The 15,098-nt window shown below is 43.5% G+C and overlaps 1 protein-coding gene across 2 annotated transcripts in view; it reads left to right on the top strand.

The window, feature by feature from the left end:
* CYSTM1 (cysteine rich transmembrane module containing 1) overlaps window positions 1-15,098 on the top strand; it is a 33,238-nt gene that overhangs the window by 5,503 nt on the left and 12,637 nt on the right. For both annotated transcript variants that reach the window (XM_062587457.1, XM_062587456.1), the window contains exon 2: window positions 6,912-7,159. In XM_062587457.1, coding sequence (XP_062443441.1) covers window positions 6,931-7,159 — 229 coding nt within the window. In that variant the 5' untranslated portion in view covers window positions 6,912-6,930. The remainder of the gene's footprint in view (window positions 1-6,911; window positions 7,160-15,098) is intronic.

Here is a 15,098-nt window from a genome sequence, read left to right as displayed (position 1 = left end):
GAGCAAAATGGAGTATCTTGCCATTTATCTTTAATGTACCTTTTATGCAATCACAAAATGGAACTTGGAAAGAAGCTGGTAAGAGGGAAACGCCAGGGCCATTTAAAAGTACTTTTTTTTTTTTTTTTTTTTTTTTTTTTGCATTTGGATACTGTTCATATGAAATGTAATTTAAGGTCTAGGCTTGTTGCCAGGAACTGGATTGTTGATGTTAAATGTACTTTCCATTAGAGCTCTGTATTGGAAAACTACTTCCTAGTGCTGCAGGCATGGGAAGGGGTGGGTTGCATCAGTGTGCCCGAGTTGCTGTTCTCAGGATCTGTGCCTCTCACCATATCCTCTGTCTTCACCTGTGCAAAGGCCAAGTGCATCAATATTTGGCCGGCACAAAATGTGATTCCTCTTGACTATACCAGTATGTGAGATGCAGTGCTTGAGCTGCTGTCTTAAATACAAACTTGTTGACTTCAAGTTTCTAAAACCTGCTAATTTGACTTTTTTGGGGAGAGGGGGAGAAGTTGTCTAGACATTCTAGCTTGATTTTCATCATTTTCAAACTCATTAATTCCTGTTTGCTTTTCAGAGAGCTGTTTCTTATACTGTTTGCTATGCAACAGAAGGCTTTTAACCTTGTTTCATTACACAGATTAGATTGTTTCCACTACCCTCCTCCCCTAGCTTTTTAACTGATCGATTTGAAGGTTTTGACTTGCAGGCAACTGTCCATAGAGATTGGCATTTCCTCTTTACAAATGAGAAGTAAAAATACAGATGGCTCTTCTGTATATACTATTTCTCTTTTGCTGAGATAGCAAGGAGCAGTATAGTCTGTTCCAATAGATGGTAGCAAATTTGTTCTGGTTTCTAGTCTCTTTAAATTCACAAAGTATGCTGAGCTCAAAAGAAGTGCTTAGGAAGGACAACCTTGTGTGTGGCCTCTTGTGGGAGGGTAAGGAGTGAAAATGTTACCTTGGCAAGGTGTGAAGGCTTGTTATTTGGGGATCCTGCTTGCTAACAGAAAAACTTTCCCAGCATCATGCTGTCCCCTTATTCTCTTCATTCTTAGTTTTTTGGGGGGTTTTTTGTTTTGTTTTTGTTTTTCTGTGCCTAACTTTAGAGCAAAAAGTCCTACTGCTCATGCTGTGCTTCTACAGGGCTGTTCTTGCCAAGGGAGATGAGTCTCAAGTGACAGTATAAATGAGGCTACCACAAAGTACTAGTTCAGGAAAAAAAAAATCCTTCACAGTGATTTCCTAACCTTGATGGTTAGGATGCCCCTTGATGGGATAAGGATAAATCTCTCTGACTTAAAACCCTTCTAAAAGAGAATGAAGGGGAGCAATAAGTGGTTAGTTCTCACAAGTGGAGGAAGTTACTGCTGGAATCCCACTGCGTATGGATCTGTAAAAAGGAGTAAACAGGTGGCAGCTTGTGCTTGATTAATATTTTTTCCAAGACTGAAACTAAAGTTGCTCTCAGACTTATATATGAATCTGATATCTGGCCAGAGAAATAGTGGGAGAGATTTGTGTTTTGATATTACAGTGAGTGGTGTGTATGAAGGGAAACAGTCCCAGCTATACAATGATAGGCTCTAAGGCTCTAAACTAGCAATTCCCTCTCAGAAGAATTTGTAGCTGTGATTAGTACAGTGAAACCTGAGCTCCATGTTTGGCTTGAGGCTTGCTGCCCTAGGAGCTGGTGAGGAAGGGAACAAGAAATAGAATGCTGCTGCAGTGTGAATCTGCAGCAGCAGAATTTTGTGCAGTCTGGTTGCTCTATCTAAAAAAGAAATAGTAAAGCTGAAGACGGTAATGGATGGCAAGAATGATTAAGGAATAGGACAGGTTCCATAGGAGCAGAACCTTCAGCTTGGAAGAGATACCTCAAAAAAAGAAAATCCTGAGTATACTGCAAGAGGTGGTGAGTAGGGGACAGCGATTCTACTTCTGTAAGATTTTCATTGGGTTGACTTCTGGAGGTGTATTGATTGCTGGAGTGGACTGGCTCAAAAAACATATACATGTATACAAAGCATCGTACTTGCACCTTTTCATAATCCAAAGAGAGAGATCTCTGACTGGCGGCAACTTCTCTTTTAGTGGGTTTTTTGTTTTGTTTCTCCCCCTTGCCCCTAACCTTAGGGAAGTTGGTGTTTACAACCTCTATAGGTTGGGTAAGCTTCTTGCTTAACACTTCTGTTAAGGTAGGGGAAACAATGTTTGCTCATGGAACAAATAAGTTCAAAGATAGCTATGGAAACTCTAACTGACTTATAGATTAGCAAAAATGCTGATTTGAGGGTGATGGGAAAGAATAGGAGAATGTTTTGTGTTTCTGTGTTTCTCTTTAGTTGTGCTTGTAACTTCTCTCATAACCAGCAACAGATTGATGCCACTAACCATTTGCTCTAAAATGGCTTAAAATTTGCCAGCGTTAATACTAAACTAAGTTTCACTTCAGATGAGGCTGTTCAATGCTATACTAACTCCTCCTGATGGAATCTCCTGGACTGCCATGAAAAACAGGGCCTTACTGACATGTTGGCCCCTTTCTTTGGAGCTTTGTGTGCAAACCCACAAGTATGACTCCTGGTGCAAGTTCATAGGAGCTAGTGTTGGTTACAGCCAGCATGGAATTACTGGTTAGTGTGAGAACCCACAGCAAAGCTTGCATGCCCTTGTCTAGGAGCTCAAGCATGTCTCTGAGCATCTTCTTTGATGCAAGGCCCTGGCTGGCAAACAGATACCTAGGTGAGTAAATAGGGCTAATAAACATGTCATATGTGACTTTATGAAACTGTAAAATCTAAATATTGTCATGCAGTTCAAAAGGGTAAGTAGGGAAAGGTATATGCGTGACAGCCTAACTGGCATTGGAAGTGGGGGAGAAGAAAGAGAATGTTACTTAGTCCAAAGGCTGCTCTGAGAAGGCAGACTTTCATTGCAGAGAGATTTTGAAGGAAAGCAGATGGAAGTAGTTAAGACCTTTGGACAGTTCTACAAGTTTCCACAACTACCTCCTGGGTTTGCTGAATGTTTCTGGAGTTTAGTCTTCCTGTTCATTATGGATAGTCTCCAATATGGTTGCTGCTGAAACTGTTCTTGATGGATATTCCCTTACACTCTGCCTAATCTCAGTGCTGGTATTTTATATTTAATTTTGAGGAAAGAACTGCATTAATCTAATACTTCATCTTCACTGTCCTTTTGTATTCTGCCCAGAGAGGTTGTGGAGTCTCCTTCTCTGGAGATACTCTAGGCCCGCCTGGATGCAACCCTGTCTACCATGCTCTAGGTAACCCTGCTGAGCAGGGAGGTTGGACTAGATGATCTCCAGAGGTCTCTTCCAACCTTACTGATTCTGTGAGTCTGAGTCTTCTGACCTCACTAAACACACAGATACCCAAATTTTGATAGATTCTATCTGCCTTTTTCATCAATCCTCCTTTGTCCTCAGTGTTAACAAGCAGAAGTTCAGTTACTAGCTCCACTCCAAACCTGTCTTCTGTTTTCAAAACTAAAATTTGACAAGGCTAAAACAAAGCGAATAATACCAGTGCTCTTTGCCTGTTTTCTTTCTTGCTTACTATGCTGTCATTTCTCTATTTGCTCAGACCATTACCAGACCTGGACTCTTACTCCTTATATCCAGTTTCTTAGACTTTGCTACAGAACTGCTGATGTGCAGTTTTCTCATCCACCACAGCTACCAGTCTTAGCCAGGCTCTCATCTTACTGTACGTGTTCGGTAGAGTCTAAGCTCTAACAGGTACAGCCTGGTACTGCTGATCTTTCTGCAAAAGATGCCTGTAGTTCCACAGGCATCTTTGTAGTTCCAAAAAACTTGTAGTGTGGTCCTATACCAGGTGCTTGTAAGGAAACTAAAAGTGGGTAAGGGACAAGTTCCTTGCGTGGGTAAGGGGAACAGTGGAATGAGTTAATCAGCCCTGGCAGTAGGATGCCATCACTGCAGATCCCTGAAACTCTAGTCTATCTAATGCAATTGTTAAAAATTAGAAAGGGAGCAGTGCATTAGCTGAATTTTAAGTCATTCACTGCCTGAATGAGTTCAGTCAACTGAAGAATTGCAGCATCTTTTAAGTCTTGTGACTGCACTAAAATGACAATGATATTGAATGTAGATAAATGTGAATTGATGCACATCATGAGGCAGAAGGGAAGACCTCACAGAACATTATTTAACTTCAAGGAAAATGGACTTTGAGCTGACCATTTCATTAAGCAAGAGCTCTGGAAACTGAAGTAATGAGTGTGACTTTCTTGGAGCTTAGGACTCATCAGAAAAGCAAGCTGATCCCTAAAGATTCTTAAGGAAAGATTTAAGAACAATCACTCTGTGGTTTGTTACTTTTGAATATTGTATATGCTTCTAGTCCTGGAAATTTAAAGCAGAGAGTAGAACTAGAGGTTCAGACAAGAAAGGGGAAAAAAAGATGATCAAAAAATAGACTGGCTTCAGCATGAGGGAAGCTGGTAGACTAAGTAGGGCTCTTCAGCCTGGAATGTGAATTGCAACATGCCTCCTCCCCCATTCTGATGAATCCATAAAATCCTGAGAGTCACTACAGATTTATTTTCCCTACTTCTTGCAAGCACCTCAGTTGGAAGCAACTGCTCCATGACATGGGCACTAAACTGTACATAGGCTCGCATGAGGTTGGACGAGCTCACAGCAGAGAAATTTACCCTGATATGTTAGTTGCCTGGATGCTGTCTAGTACACACTGGGCGCCAAATGGTTAGTCTGCTCTGAGTGTATTTATGTACATGTGTATAGACACTCGTGCATGCATGTATGTATATACTGGCCTTGTTCTTCCCCAGAAATTTGCTTTTGGCCACTGTTTTGAGATGAATTCCTGAGTTAGATGAACCTTAGATGTGACCAAGGGTAGCTGTTGCATTAAGCCCTAATTCTGTAGTTTTTGCATCTGAGTAACTGGTTCTCTGCAGAGGATTCCCTTTGCTCCGGACTTGGAAGAGTTGCAGTGCAGTAGAATGGTTAAGGAGCTTCAAGTGAAACTTCTGGTTTGTTTGTCCATTTTCTGATGAGCCCGTAAGTGGTCTGACTGGCCAGGCAAAGAAAAATAAGGAAAATTCCTCTGGCCAATGACTGGCATTGGCTTAACAGTTAAAACTCCTGTCAAAAGCATTAAGAAAAAGAATCACTTGAAAGGTAACAGCACTGCATTAGCAGTTAATTATGGTTCTTTGGTCTGTATGGCAACAAGAGCATTAGACAAACTGCAGGCTAGCAAGGTCTGGGAAAACCCAGCCTGTTGAGATTCAAATGCCTTTCAGTATTGTCATAGGAAGGGCATTAATCCTATTACCTTGAAGTATGTCTGTTTTGAGTCTGTAATGGTCCCCAAGGTGTTGTAATCAGATTGACTCTTAAAGACTGAGAAGGGAACAGAATTGTATAAGACAACCCTGCAGTACATATACGGACACTAACATGCTAGTGGGATTCAGGCAAGAGTAACCTCTAAATAAGGAGAGGACCTGGGGATCCTTCCCTGGGGAGGGACAGTCAGATCTTTGAGGTGACGAAATAGCAAGTCATAAAGTTCAGTTCAACGCTAAGTCAAGGGTTGCAGCAGCTAAACATAGCTCAAAGCCTTGGCTCACTTGGCTTTGGCAGTGCGGATGACTTTTAGTCTTGCTGTAGAGTCACAGAGGTGAAGTAATTAACCTGTGTCATGCAAGCGCTCAGACTAGAAGTGCTGATGGTCATCTCTGACCTTAAAATCTGCACATTTCTAACAGTTAATGCAGTATATTGAGCATCTAGGTCAGTCTAGCCCAGCTGTTTGTCTTTTCCAAAACCTTTCAGAGCCTTGTCAGCGAGGCTTGCCATACCTCTCCTGTTCTATGCCAGCAGAAGCATATAATCTTCCTGGTATTTCTGCCCATACCTTGTAGGGTGTAGGAAGGGGTATATAACATGCAAGAAAATGGTGACTATCACCATTTGACTATCATGGCAAAAGGACAACAGCAGAATAAAACTATTTAAGTCAGGATGGCTTTTGTTTATCAAATGGAGAGAAACTTGGGGAAACATGATGTAAGAAATCTTGCTCAGTCATGCTACTTAGAGGTTAATTAAAATTGCAGTATTCTGGTGACAGTCTTGTATCTAGTCATATCCTGGCTCATCATGGCTGCACCATGAGTAATATGTTAGGTAGATTTTATGAATTTCAAGTCCCCAAAGTCTCTTCAGTATTCATAGAATCATAGTACTGCTTTTTTGAAAGATACTGAGCACAAGATCTTGGCTATTTAAAAGTTTAGGAGCATTTTATTGAAAGAATACGTGATTTGTTCAGTTACGATGTCATCAGGAAATTATTTCATATACAATGTTCCTTTAGAGCTCTGCTCTAGATCTTTGTAACAATTGCCTGGGTTTTGTTCTACTTTCGATCGAAGTACGTTTCAGTTAGACATGTTCATTTTCTCTCATTGAGACTGAGGCATGTTTGTGGTATGCTGCACTTCTGCATGTTTTTATTTTTTAATATTGACAGAAGTGAAAAGTAATCACTTCTAAATCTCTCTCAGAAGCAATTTAATCACTTGAGTGGAAGCTGAAGAATTTTTTTTGCAGTTGGAAGACTTAAATATCTTAGAGTAAATAGCTAACGCATGACTCAGGAAATTGGCAAATAGGTTTCTTCCCTGCTATGCTGAAGTCATGTCACTTAAAAAGTCACTTCAACTCAGTTTCTGCTCGTATGATAGGGTTAAAAGCCCACTACTTGACCAGGTGTTTTGAAATCTGTTAATCTTGAACTGAATATGAGATCCTTGGGAGAACAGTCTGAACTGAGGTTTATACACAGGCAAAAGCAAAGAATTTTTTTCCATCTTCTGTTGCAGGACAGATTCTACATCCCACATGAACTACGAAAATCCTCCACCTTACCCTGGCCCAGGCCCGACTGCTCCATACCCACCCTATGCACAACAACCTGGTGGTCCTCCAGGCCCATACCCAGGTTATCCTCCGGGGCCTACTGGGCCATATCAGCCAGGTCAACCAGGATATCAAGGTTATCCGCAGTATGGATGGCAAAATGCACCTCCACCTCCTGGACCAGTCTATGCAGATGGGCCTAAAAACACAGGTATGCTTCACAACAGTGATGCAGTGTAATTGTGACCCTTTGTCTTGCAAAAACACACACACACACACACACACTTGTGTATATACATATATATATATATATATATATATATACACACACATATACATACATATTTTTTTTTTGAAGTAATGTGGCTGCCAGTCTCTGACCTTAAACAGGGTTGGATATCATGAAAAGCTGTTTAGAAGCAGCAGTTCTGACTACAGCTCTTTTTTCCTGCTTTATTTTGCTGTTGTGTCTCTAACAGTTCTCTGACTATCAAAAGACATTGCTAAACACCCTTGATGCTGATCCCTTGATGCCCATCCCTGAAGGGAATCTTTGTGCTGGGGTTGTTGCACCCATTTTTTGCTGGCTTTGGATTTGCCAGCACTTTCATTCTGCTTGTCCCTTGGTTGACTAAGAACTTTGGCCAAAGGCTGGATTGTTAAAGCTAGTAATATTCAAAAGTATATATCCTACTGACTTAACATGCACTAGATTTTTATTCAGCCCATGAAAATGTATGAGTGATCTAACAATACCAGTAGAATAATTCTTAAGGCTTTAGTTGGCTTTTTTTGTTGTGTGTTTTTTGTGGAGCTGTTATCTTCCTGTGAAAGCCCCAGAGTTCCTGGGGAGGGAAGGAGGACAGTGTAATCTACCTTGGCGGCTAGATGTTCTGTCTCTGTGTGGCAGTTCCCCATAATCTGGTATGCTGGTTTAGCCTGGCACCTGCAGCTGTCTTGAGCTCACTGTAGTGCTTCATGCAACCCTGAATTATCAGAGTTGGACAAGGCTTTGTCTGGTCCCTGCCTTCCCTCCTCAGGAAGAGGAGGGTTTGGTGGTTAATCTGTGAACTCCGTGCCTTGCTGGTAAGGATGCTTACCTGGACACTAAGGTTATTCTCCTCAGGTTGGCTTTAGAAGATGTTCCACAGGCTTTGGTTGCAAAATCTTTGAAGTATAGCTTGTGTATGGTAGGGGTATACCTACCCTCTCACAGTCAGCATGGGGATTCATGATGTCATGCCAGTTTAAGTGTTTTATTTCAGCTTTCCTCAGTGATAAAGGTACTAATCCAGCCGAGGAAGCCAAAGACAACCATTGCTTACATTCTTCTGTTGTAGTGAAGACTGTGTGTAGTGTAGTCCTGAGCACTTCAGAAGAGCCTTAGGTGACTGGCTGCCTTGGGATGCCAGATGATGTGGCTAGAGTTTCCAAGGGGAAGGAGGGGATATGGGGAACATTTTGCTAGAGGTGCTGTCCAGGGACTAGGATACAGATAGGAGTTGCTTTCTGGAAGGAGAGAAGTATCAGGGTTTGTACTGGGGGTAGAGTGGTGTTGCATACAGGAAGAAATGTTAAGTGTGTGTGATGATAATGGATAGACTAAACTGGGAATGGAAAGAAATGAGGCTAAAGTATCTCAAATTAAAATCAGAGTTAATGCTTTATAGCTAGGCAAGGCAGTAGCATTTTAGATACTACTGTGAGACTTTGGATCTGAGGCTGATGTCAGTTCAAAATTGTCAGGACCTGGACAACTCCTGAGGCCTTTCTTACTACTTGAGGCTGTTCTTGGCTGTTACTCATTGATGTAATTCTCCACACACTATTGTCCCAGTTGCCTGGGACATGTGCTTGCATGTCCAAAGTTGCAATTCTCAGTTTGTGACTACTGCTGGACAGCTGTTCTCCTTGAGGGGAGCACAGTGCACTTTTCAATAAGTGACCTTTGAGGTCTGCCCTAGCCACTTGAAAAGTTTCCATATGTTAGAGCTGCCATAGACTCGAGGTACTGAAATATCAAAGTTAAACCATTCCAGAAGAAGGTTAAAAAGTGCTCCTTAAAGGCCTTGGAGCCCTCTCAGGGCAAGGGTCTATAGGTTTTTGTTTGCTTCCATAACAAATGCTGTGTTTTGAGAGCGTTCATCTTTGCTCCTCTGCTGTATCACTTCATACTTCTCTGACTCAGCAGCACACTGTGACAAGGTCTGTTCTGTTCAAAGCCCCCACTTTATGGGAAGCTGGAACTTGAGACAGTTTCTAGCAGAATCTTGCGGCTATGTGAAGTCAAAGGAGCCTTGACAAAGACAGATGGACAAGCCAAACTGGAAAGGCCATGTTCAAGAATTTGTTTTCAGTATGCTTGGCCAAAACTTGGATTCAGTTACTGGGCTGGTGTATATAAGCCTCACTGGGGTTATAGCTGGTGGAATGTGTCAGGAATCTTCTTCAGTGGGTGTAGCCCCAATTCAAAGAAGCAAACAGTTGGGGTGAGTTATAAGGAATATGAATGAGTACAAGTCATGCTCAGCTTCCTCCGTAAAAGAGTGAAGGCTTCAAGGGCCTGCCTTTCAGAAGGAGGAAGAAGCAGCAAACAGATGCTGTTCTTCACCACCACATGAAACTGAAGTGTAATCAGGGGTCCCCTGGGAAATGTTGGAGTGGCTAACAGAAACTTCTGGATATTTTGGGAGAAAATAGTATCTTATTCTCCTGTGCAAAACATCTCTTTTGATTAGCTGGTCAGAAAGGTATGCCAGCAGAAGCTGACAGGAGAGAGAGACTGCTGTTTTGAGCACTCTGAGCTAGAACTGCTGCCTTGGTGCTTAAAGGATCCTGTATCAGACTACATCAAGGAACCGATTAGGCTGAAAGTCCTTTGTTCATACCATCTCTCTGCTCCATTCACAATCCTGTGGACCAGCACAAGGCTGCGAAGCTGGAGAGAGTAGGTAGCTAAACGTTTGAGCACTGCTTTCAGCAATAGCCCAGGCTTATGCTGCGAAGGGTAGGATTTTGTGTTAAACCTAAGCTAACATAACTGCAGTTCTGACTTTAAAACACCTTAATCCACAGAAGAATGATCTTCTGGTAGATCAGCTCTTTAAACTGACTTACAGTGGCCATGTGGTCTCTAGATCTGACTTGGGAGTCAGTGACTTGCCTGGCTTCTGCTTATGTAAATGTAATGTGAAACCACATTTACTAATACGTTTAAAATGAAATCAAGGCTATAACTTAATTTTTCTGCAAAAGCTTCTCCTTTTTCTTAGTTCGTGTTCCGTTAAACACCCTTTTATCTGCTTGCTCCTTTTTTGGCCTGTCCTTCAAATTGAAACCTGACCTTTGTAATGTGATGCTTTGACAGAAGGCTGCTTTTGAGCTTGGTGTAGTGATGACCTCCAGGAGTGTCTAATACAGAACTGATGTCTGCTGCTTTTTTTTAATTGTTATGTGAATGTTATGTATCTGCTTGGCTTAACCTGTAATGTCAACCTGATGTGTAAATTTAATCAAGTCATTACAGTCTAGTGAGAAGGTCTGGCATGACTCAATGTTGCTTGTCTGTGGTGTTTCCAAACAGGTAACTGGGGAGAGCTACTGTGTGTGGATGCTCTCCTTTCTGAACAGATGTTTTGCTCTCCTAGATGACTTTGCTTAATCTAATGAATTCAGCTACTCAGAGTAAAGCATTAATATTCATAAACAAATGTGTGTCCACAATGAAAGCTAAGCAGGAAATGTTTTTTACTTTAAGAATGCTTTAAATTGCTTTTCTGTGCAAAGTGGGCTCTTCATGTTATGGACTCTAGCTGGTGTGCTACTGTGGAAATAATTATGCATTACATCTTGATTCTGAGTGGATCATGCAGGTGGAAATACTGTCCATTCAAACATTACGGCATAAGTCTTCAGATCAACTGGGTTACTGCTGAGATGATTTAGATCTGCCCCTGGGATGTAACAGGAAAACAGCTTAAACTTAGCAAGTACTAGTTTTCTCACCCACACTGATCAGCAACTCAGGAAACATTGAGGTAAGCCTTGTCTCAGAGGCTCATCTTAAAGGATTCTTCAGACTGAACATTGCTACCCACAACATTGCTGTAAGTGATGCTACTTCTGCATGACATGGCAAATAGGGGAGCAGACTTGTGTGCTGCAACTGTGCTGCTCCAGATCAGCAGAAAAGCTCCTGTGCCCTGCATGGCTAGAGAGCTTAGTCCCTCTTATGGGGACTTGTGCTTGGCAAAGGTGGGTAAAACCTCATCTGGAAAGCAGGAAATTATTGCTTTTAAATGAGCAAAGACTTGGCTAGAAATTGATGTGAGGGAGCTTGTTGTCATTGTTGAAATGATGTTGAATAGGAGAATGAAGAATGTCCCTTTGAAGAAAGGTGCAGGCCAGGACAATGCTGAACAAGGAGAACAAATATATTCTACTTTAGTCTGTGGTATTAATTGACCATGATGAATATCTGAACTACAGAGATTAGCTTGCTATTTAGACATTAAGTCTTATAGTAGTGTTGGCCAATAGACTTCTGTTTATAATAGAATAGAATCATAGAATCGGTAAGGTTGGAAGGGACCTCTGGAGATCATCTAGTCCAAACCCCTGCTCAAGCAGGGTCACCTAGAGCATGTTAGACAGAGTTGCATCCAGGCAAGCCTTGAACATCTCCAGAGAAGGAGACTCCACAACCTCTCTGGGCAACCTCTTCCAGTGCTTTCTCTCTCACAGTGAAGAAATTCCCCCTCACGTTCAGGCGGAACTTCCCATGGTTCAGTTTATGCCCATTGCCTCTTGTCCTGTCACATGGCACCACTGAAAAGAGTTTGTCCCCATCTCCTTGACAAGATACTTTTGCACATTGATAAGATCCCCCCTCAGTCTTCTCTCCTCCAGGCTAAAGAGGCCCAGCTCTCACAGCTGTTCCTCATAGGGCAGGTGCTCCAGCCGTCTGATCATCTTCGTAGCCCTATGTCAGCCCTCCCCAGTAGCTCCATGTCTCTCTTGTACTGGGGAGCCCAAAACTGGACATGGTACTCAAGATGAGGCCTCCCCAGTGCTGAGTAGAGGGGCAGAATCACCTCCCTTGACCTGCTGGCAACACTCTTCCTAATGCACCCAAGGATACCATTGGCCTTCCTGGCCACAAGGGCACATTGCTGGCTCATGGTCAACTTGTCATCCACCAGCACTCCCAGGTCCTTCTCTGCAGAGCTGCTCTCCAGCAGGTCAGCCCCCAGCTTGTACTGGGGCCTAGGGTTATTTCTCCCTAGGTGCAGGACCCTGCACTTGCCCTTGTTGAACCTCAGGAGGTTCCTCTCCACCCAACTCTCCAGCCTCTCCACATCCCTCTGAATGGCAGCACAGGCCTCTGGTGTGTCAGCCACTCCTCCCAGCTTGGTATCATCAGCAAACTTGCTGAGGAGACACTCTGTCCCCTCCTCCAGGTCACTGATGAAAAAGTTGAACAGGATGGGACCCAGTACTGAGCCCTGGGCGATTCTACTAGCCACAGGCCTCCAACTAGACTCCACACCACTGATGACAACCCTCTGAGCTCTGTCTTTCAGCCAGTTCTCAATCCACCTCACTGTCCACTCGTCTAACCCATACTTCCTGAGCTTATCTAGGAGGATGTTATGGGAGACAGTGTCAAAAGCCTTGCTGAAGTCAAGGTACGCAACGTCCACTGCTCTCCCCTCATCTAACCAGCCAGTCATTCCATCGTAGAAGGCTATCAGATTGGTTAAGCAGGATTTCCCCGTGGTGAATCCATGCTGGCTACTCCTGATCACCTTCTTTTCCTCCATATGCCTGGAGATGACATCCAGAATGAGCTGTTGCATCCCCTTTCCAGGGATGGAGGTGAGGCCGACCGACCTGTAGTTGCCTGGGTCCTCCTCCTTGCCCTTCTTGAAGTCTGGAGTGACACTGGCTTTCTTCCAGTCCTCAGGGAGCTCTCCAGTTCTCCAGGACTTTTCAAAGTTGATGGAGAGTGTCCTGTCAACAACATCTGCCAGCTCCCTCAGTACCCGTGGGTGCATCCCATCCGGGCCCATGGATTTGTGGATGTCTAGTCTGTCCAGAAAGTCTCTAATCCTATCCTCCTCAACCAAAGGAAAGTCTTCCCTTCTCTGGACTTTCTCCCTCACGTCCAGGCTCTGGGATTCCTGGGGGCTGCCCTTAGCAGTGAAGACTGAAGCAAAGAAGGCACTCAGTAATTCTGCCTTCTCTGTAGCCTTTGTCACCCTGCCGCATTCAGTAGTGGGCCCACATTTTCCCTAGTCCTTCTCTTGCTACTGATGTATTTGAAGAAGCCCTTCCTATTGTCCTTAATATCCCTTGCCAGACTCAGTTCCAGCTGAGCCTTAGCCTTCCTCGTTGCATCTCTGCATACTCTGAAGGCATTCCTATAGTTCTCCCAAGTAGCCTGTCCCCTCTTTCACATTCTGTGTACTTTCTTCTTCTGTCTGAATTTGGCCAGGAGCTCCTTGCTCACCCATGGAGGTCTCCTGCCTGCTTTGCTGCACTTCTTTCTCCTTGGGATGCACCGCTCTTGAGCTTGGAGGAAGAGATGCTGCAATATCAGCCAGCTCTCCTTAACTCCCCTTCCATCTAGGGCTTTAACCCATGAGATTACTCCAAACAGGTCTCTGAAGAGCCCAAAGTCTGCTCTCCTGAAGTCCAGGGTCGCAATCATGCTTGTTGCCTTACTTATTCCTGCCGGATCCTGAACTCCACCATCTCATGGTCACTGCAGCCAAGGCTGCCCCCAACTTTCACATCTTTAACCAGTCCGTCTCTGTTGGTAAGGACAGGATCCAGCAGGACACCCTTCCTCGTAGGCTTCTCCACCATTTGTGACATGAAGTTGTCATCAATGCATTGCCAGAGCCTCCTGGACTGTTTGTGCCTTGCTGTGTTGTCCCTCCAGCAGATGTCAGGGTAGTTGAAGTCCCCCACGAGAACCAGGGCCTGTGATCATGAGGCTACTTCCAGCTGCCTATAGAAGGCCTCATCAACTTCCTCTTCCTGGTCAGGTGGCCTGTAGTAGACACCCACAACAGTGTCCCCCATGTTAGCCTGCCCTTTGATCTTTACCCATAAGCTCTTGTCTGGCTCCTCCTCCTCCACCCCTAGGCAGAGCTCGATGCATTCCAGTTGCTCTCTCACATAAAGAGGAACTCCACCAAGAGGAGATTGTAGCTGCTGGTGGTCCTTTGCTTCCTTTCCCAGGGTGAACGGAGGCAAGCATATGCATGTTTGTGCTATCCCCACAGTTAACTTTATCTACCTCAGTCCTCAACACTGTGAGGTTTGTGAGGCTTCAGAAGTATACAGTTCTATAGATGGAAGAGCAATCAGTCAGAAAGTGACTTCTGAAGGTATCAGAGGAGCCATGACAGCCATGCCTCAAAACAAGCAGTCTTATTTGCTGAACCATCAGTGTTGATAACCAGCTTCAGGGCTTGCGCAGGCTACTGCTAGACAAGCTTCCATAGAAACAGTACTTTGTACATCTTGCAAGGGCTCCTAACTGTCTTGGCTGTTGTTAGATAGAAGTAAACCCCTTGACCTTTACAGCTGATAATTTATGTGCTGAGCCTGAGGGTTGTTGTCCTTCAGGACATCTGATCTAACTTCCTGGCTGTGAACTGATTTGTATTGTGTTTCCCCCCTTCCCCTCCCCACACACACATATCTTGCCTGCTATAAAAACTAAAGGCTCTATCTTCATGTGTGTCCATGATCATGAGTTTCTGGAACACAGTAGATCTATTGTTTGGATTTATTTTCCTAAAAAAAAAAAAAAAGAAGAAGCTGCTTTAGGTAACTAAAGAGAACTTACCTGTACTAGAACATAGCTGGGAAAGATGCAACAGTACAAGCACAGCATCAGTGTGGAACAAAGCATAAGAAGACGGAGAATCTTCTCAAGCTACAGAAGGCTTGCTTAGGAGGAAAATGTTTCCAGAAAATACTTTATTCCCCCACCAGTTCTTCCTCAGTGTAGAATTAATTCAGTGTCAACTGGCATAAGGAAACTGAAATATTTGCTGACTGGTCAGCAGGTACTTTCTTATCAGTATAAATTAGGGTCAAAATGTAATACTGTCATTAATGGGCCACTTTAAAAA

The sequence above is a fragment of the Rhea pennata genome, chromosome 14, assembly GCF_028389875.1.
Source record: "Rhea pennata isolate bPtePen1 chromosome 14, bPtePen1.pri, whole genome shotgun sequence".
In the NCBI taxonomy this organism is placed as follows: domain Eukaryota; kingdom Metazoa; phylum Chordata; class Aves; order Rheiformes; family Rheidae; genus Rhea; species Rhea pennata.
This window is presented reverse-complemented; position numbering and strand designations above follow the sequence as displayed.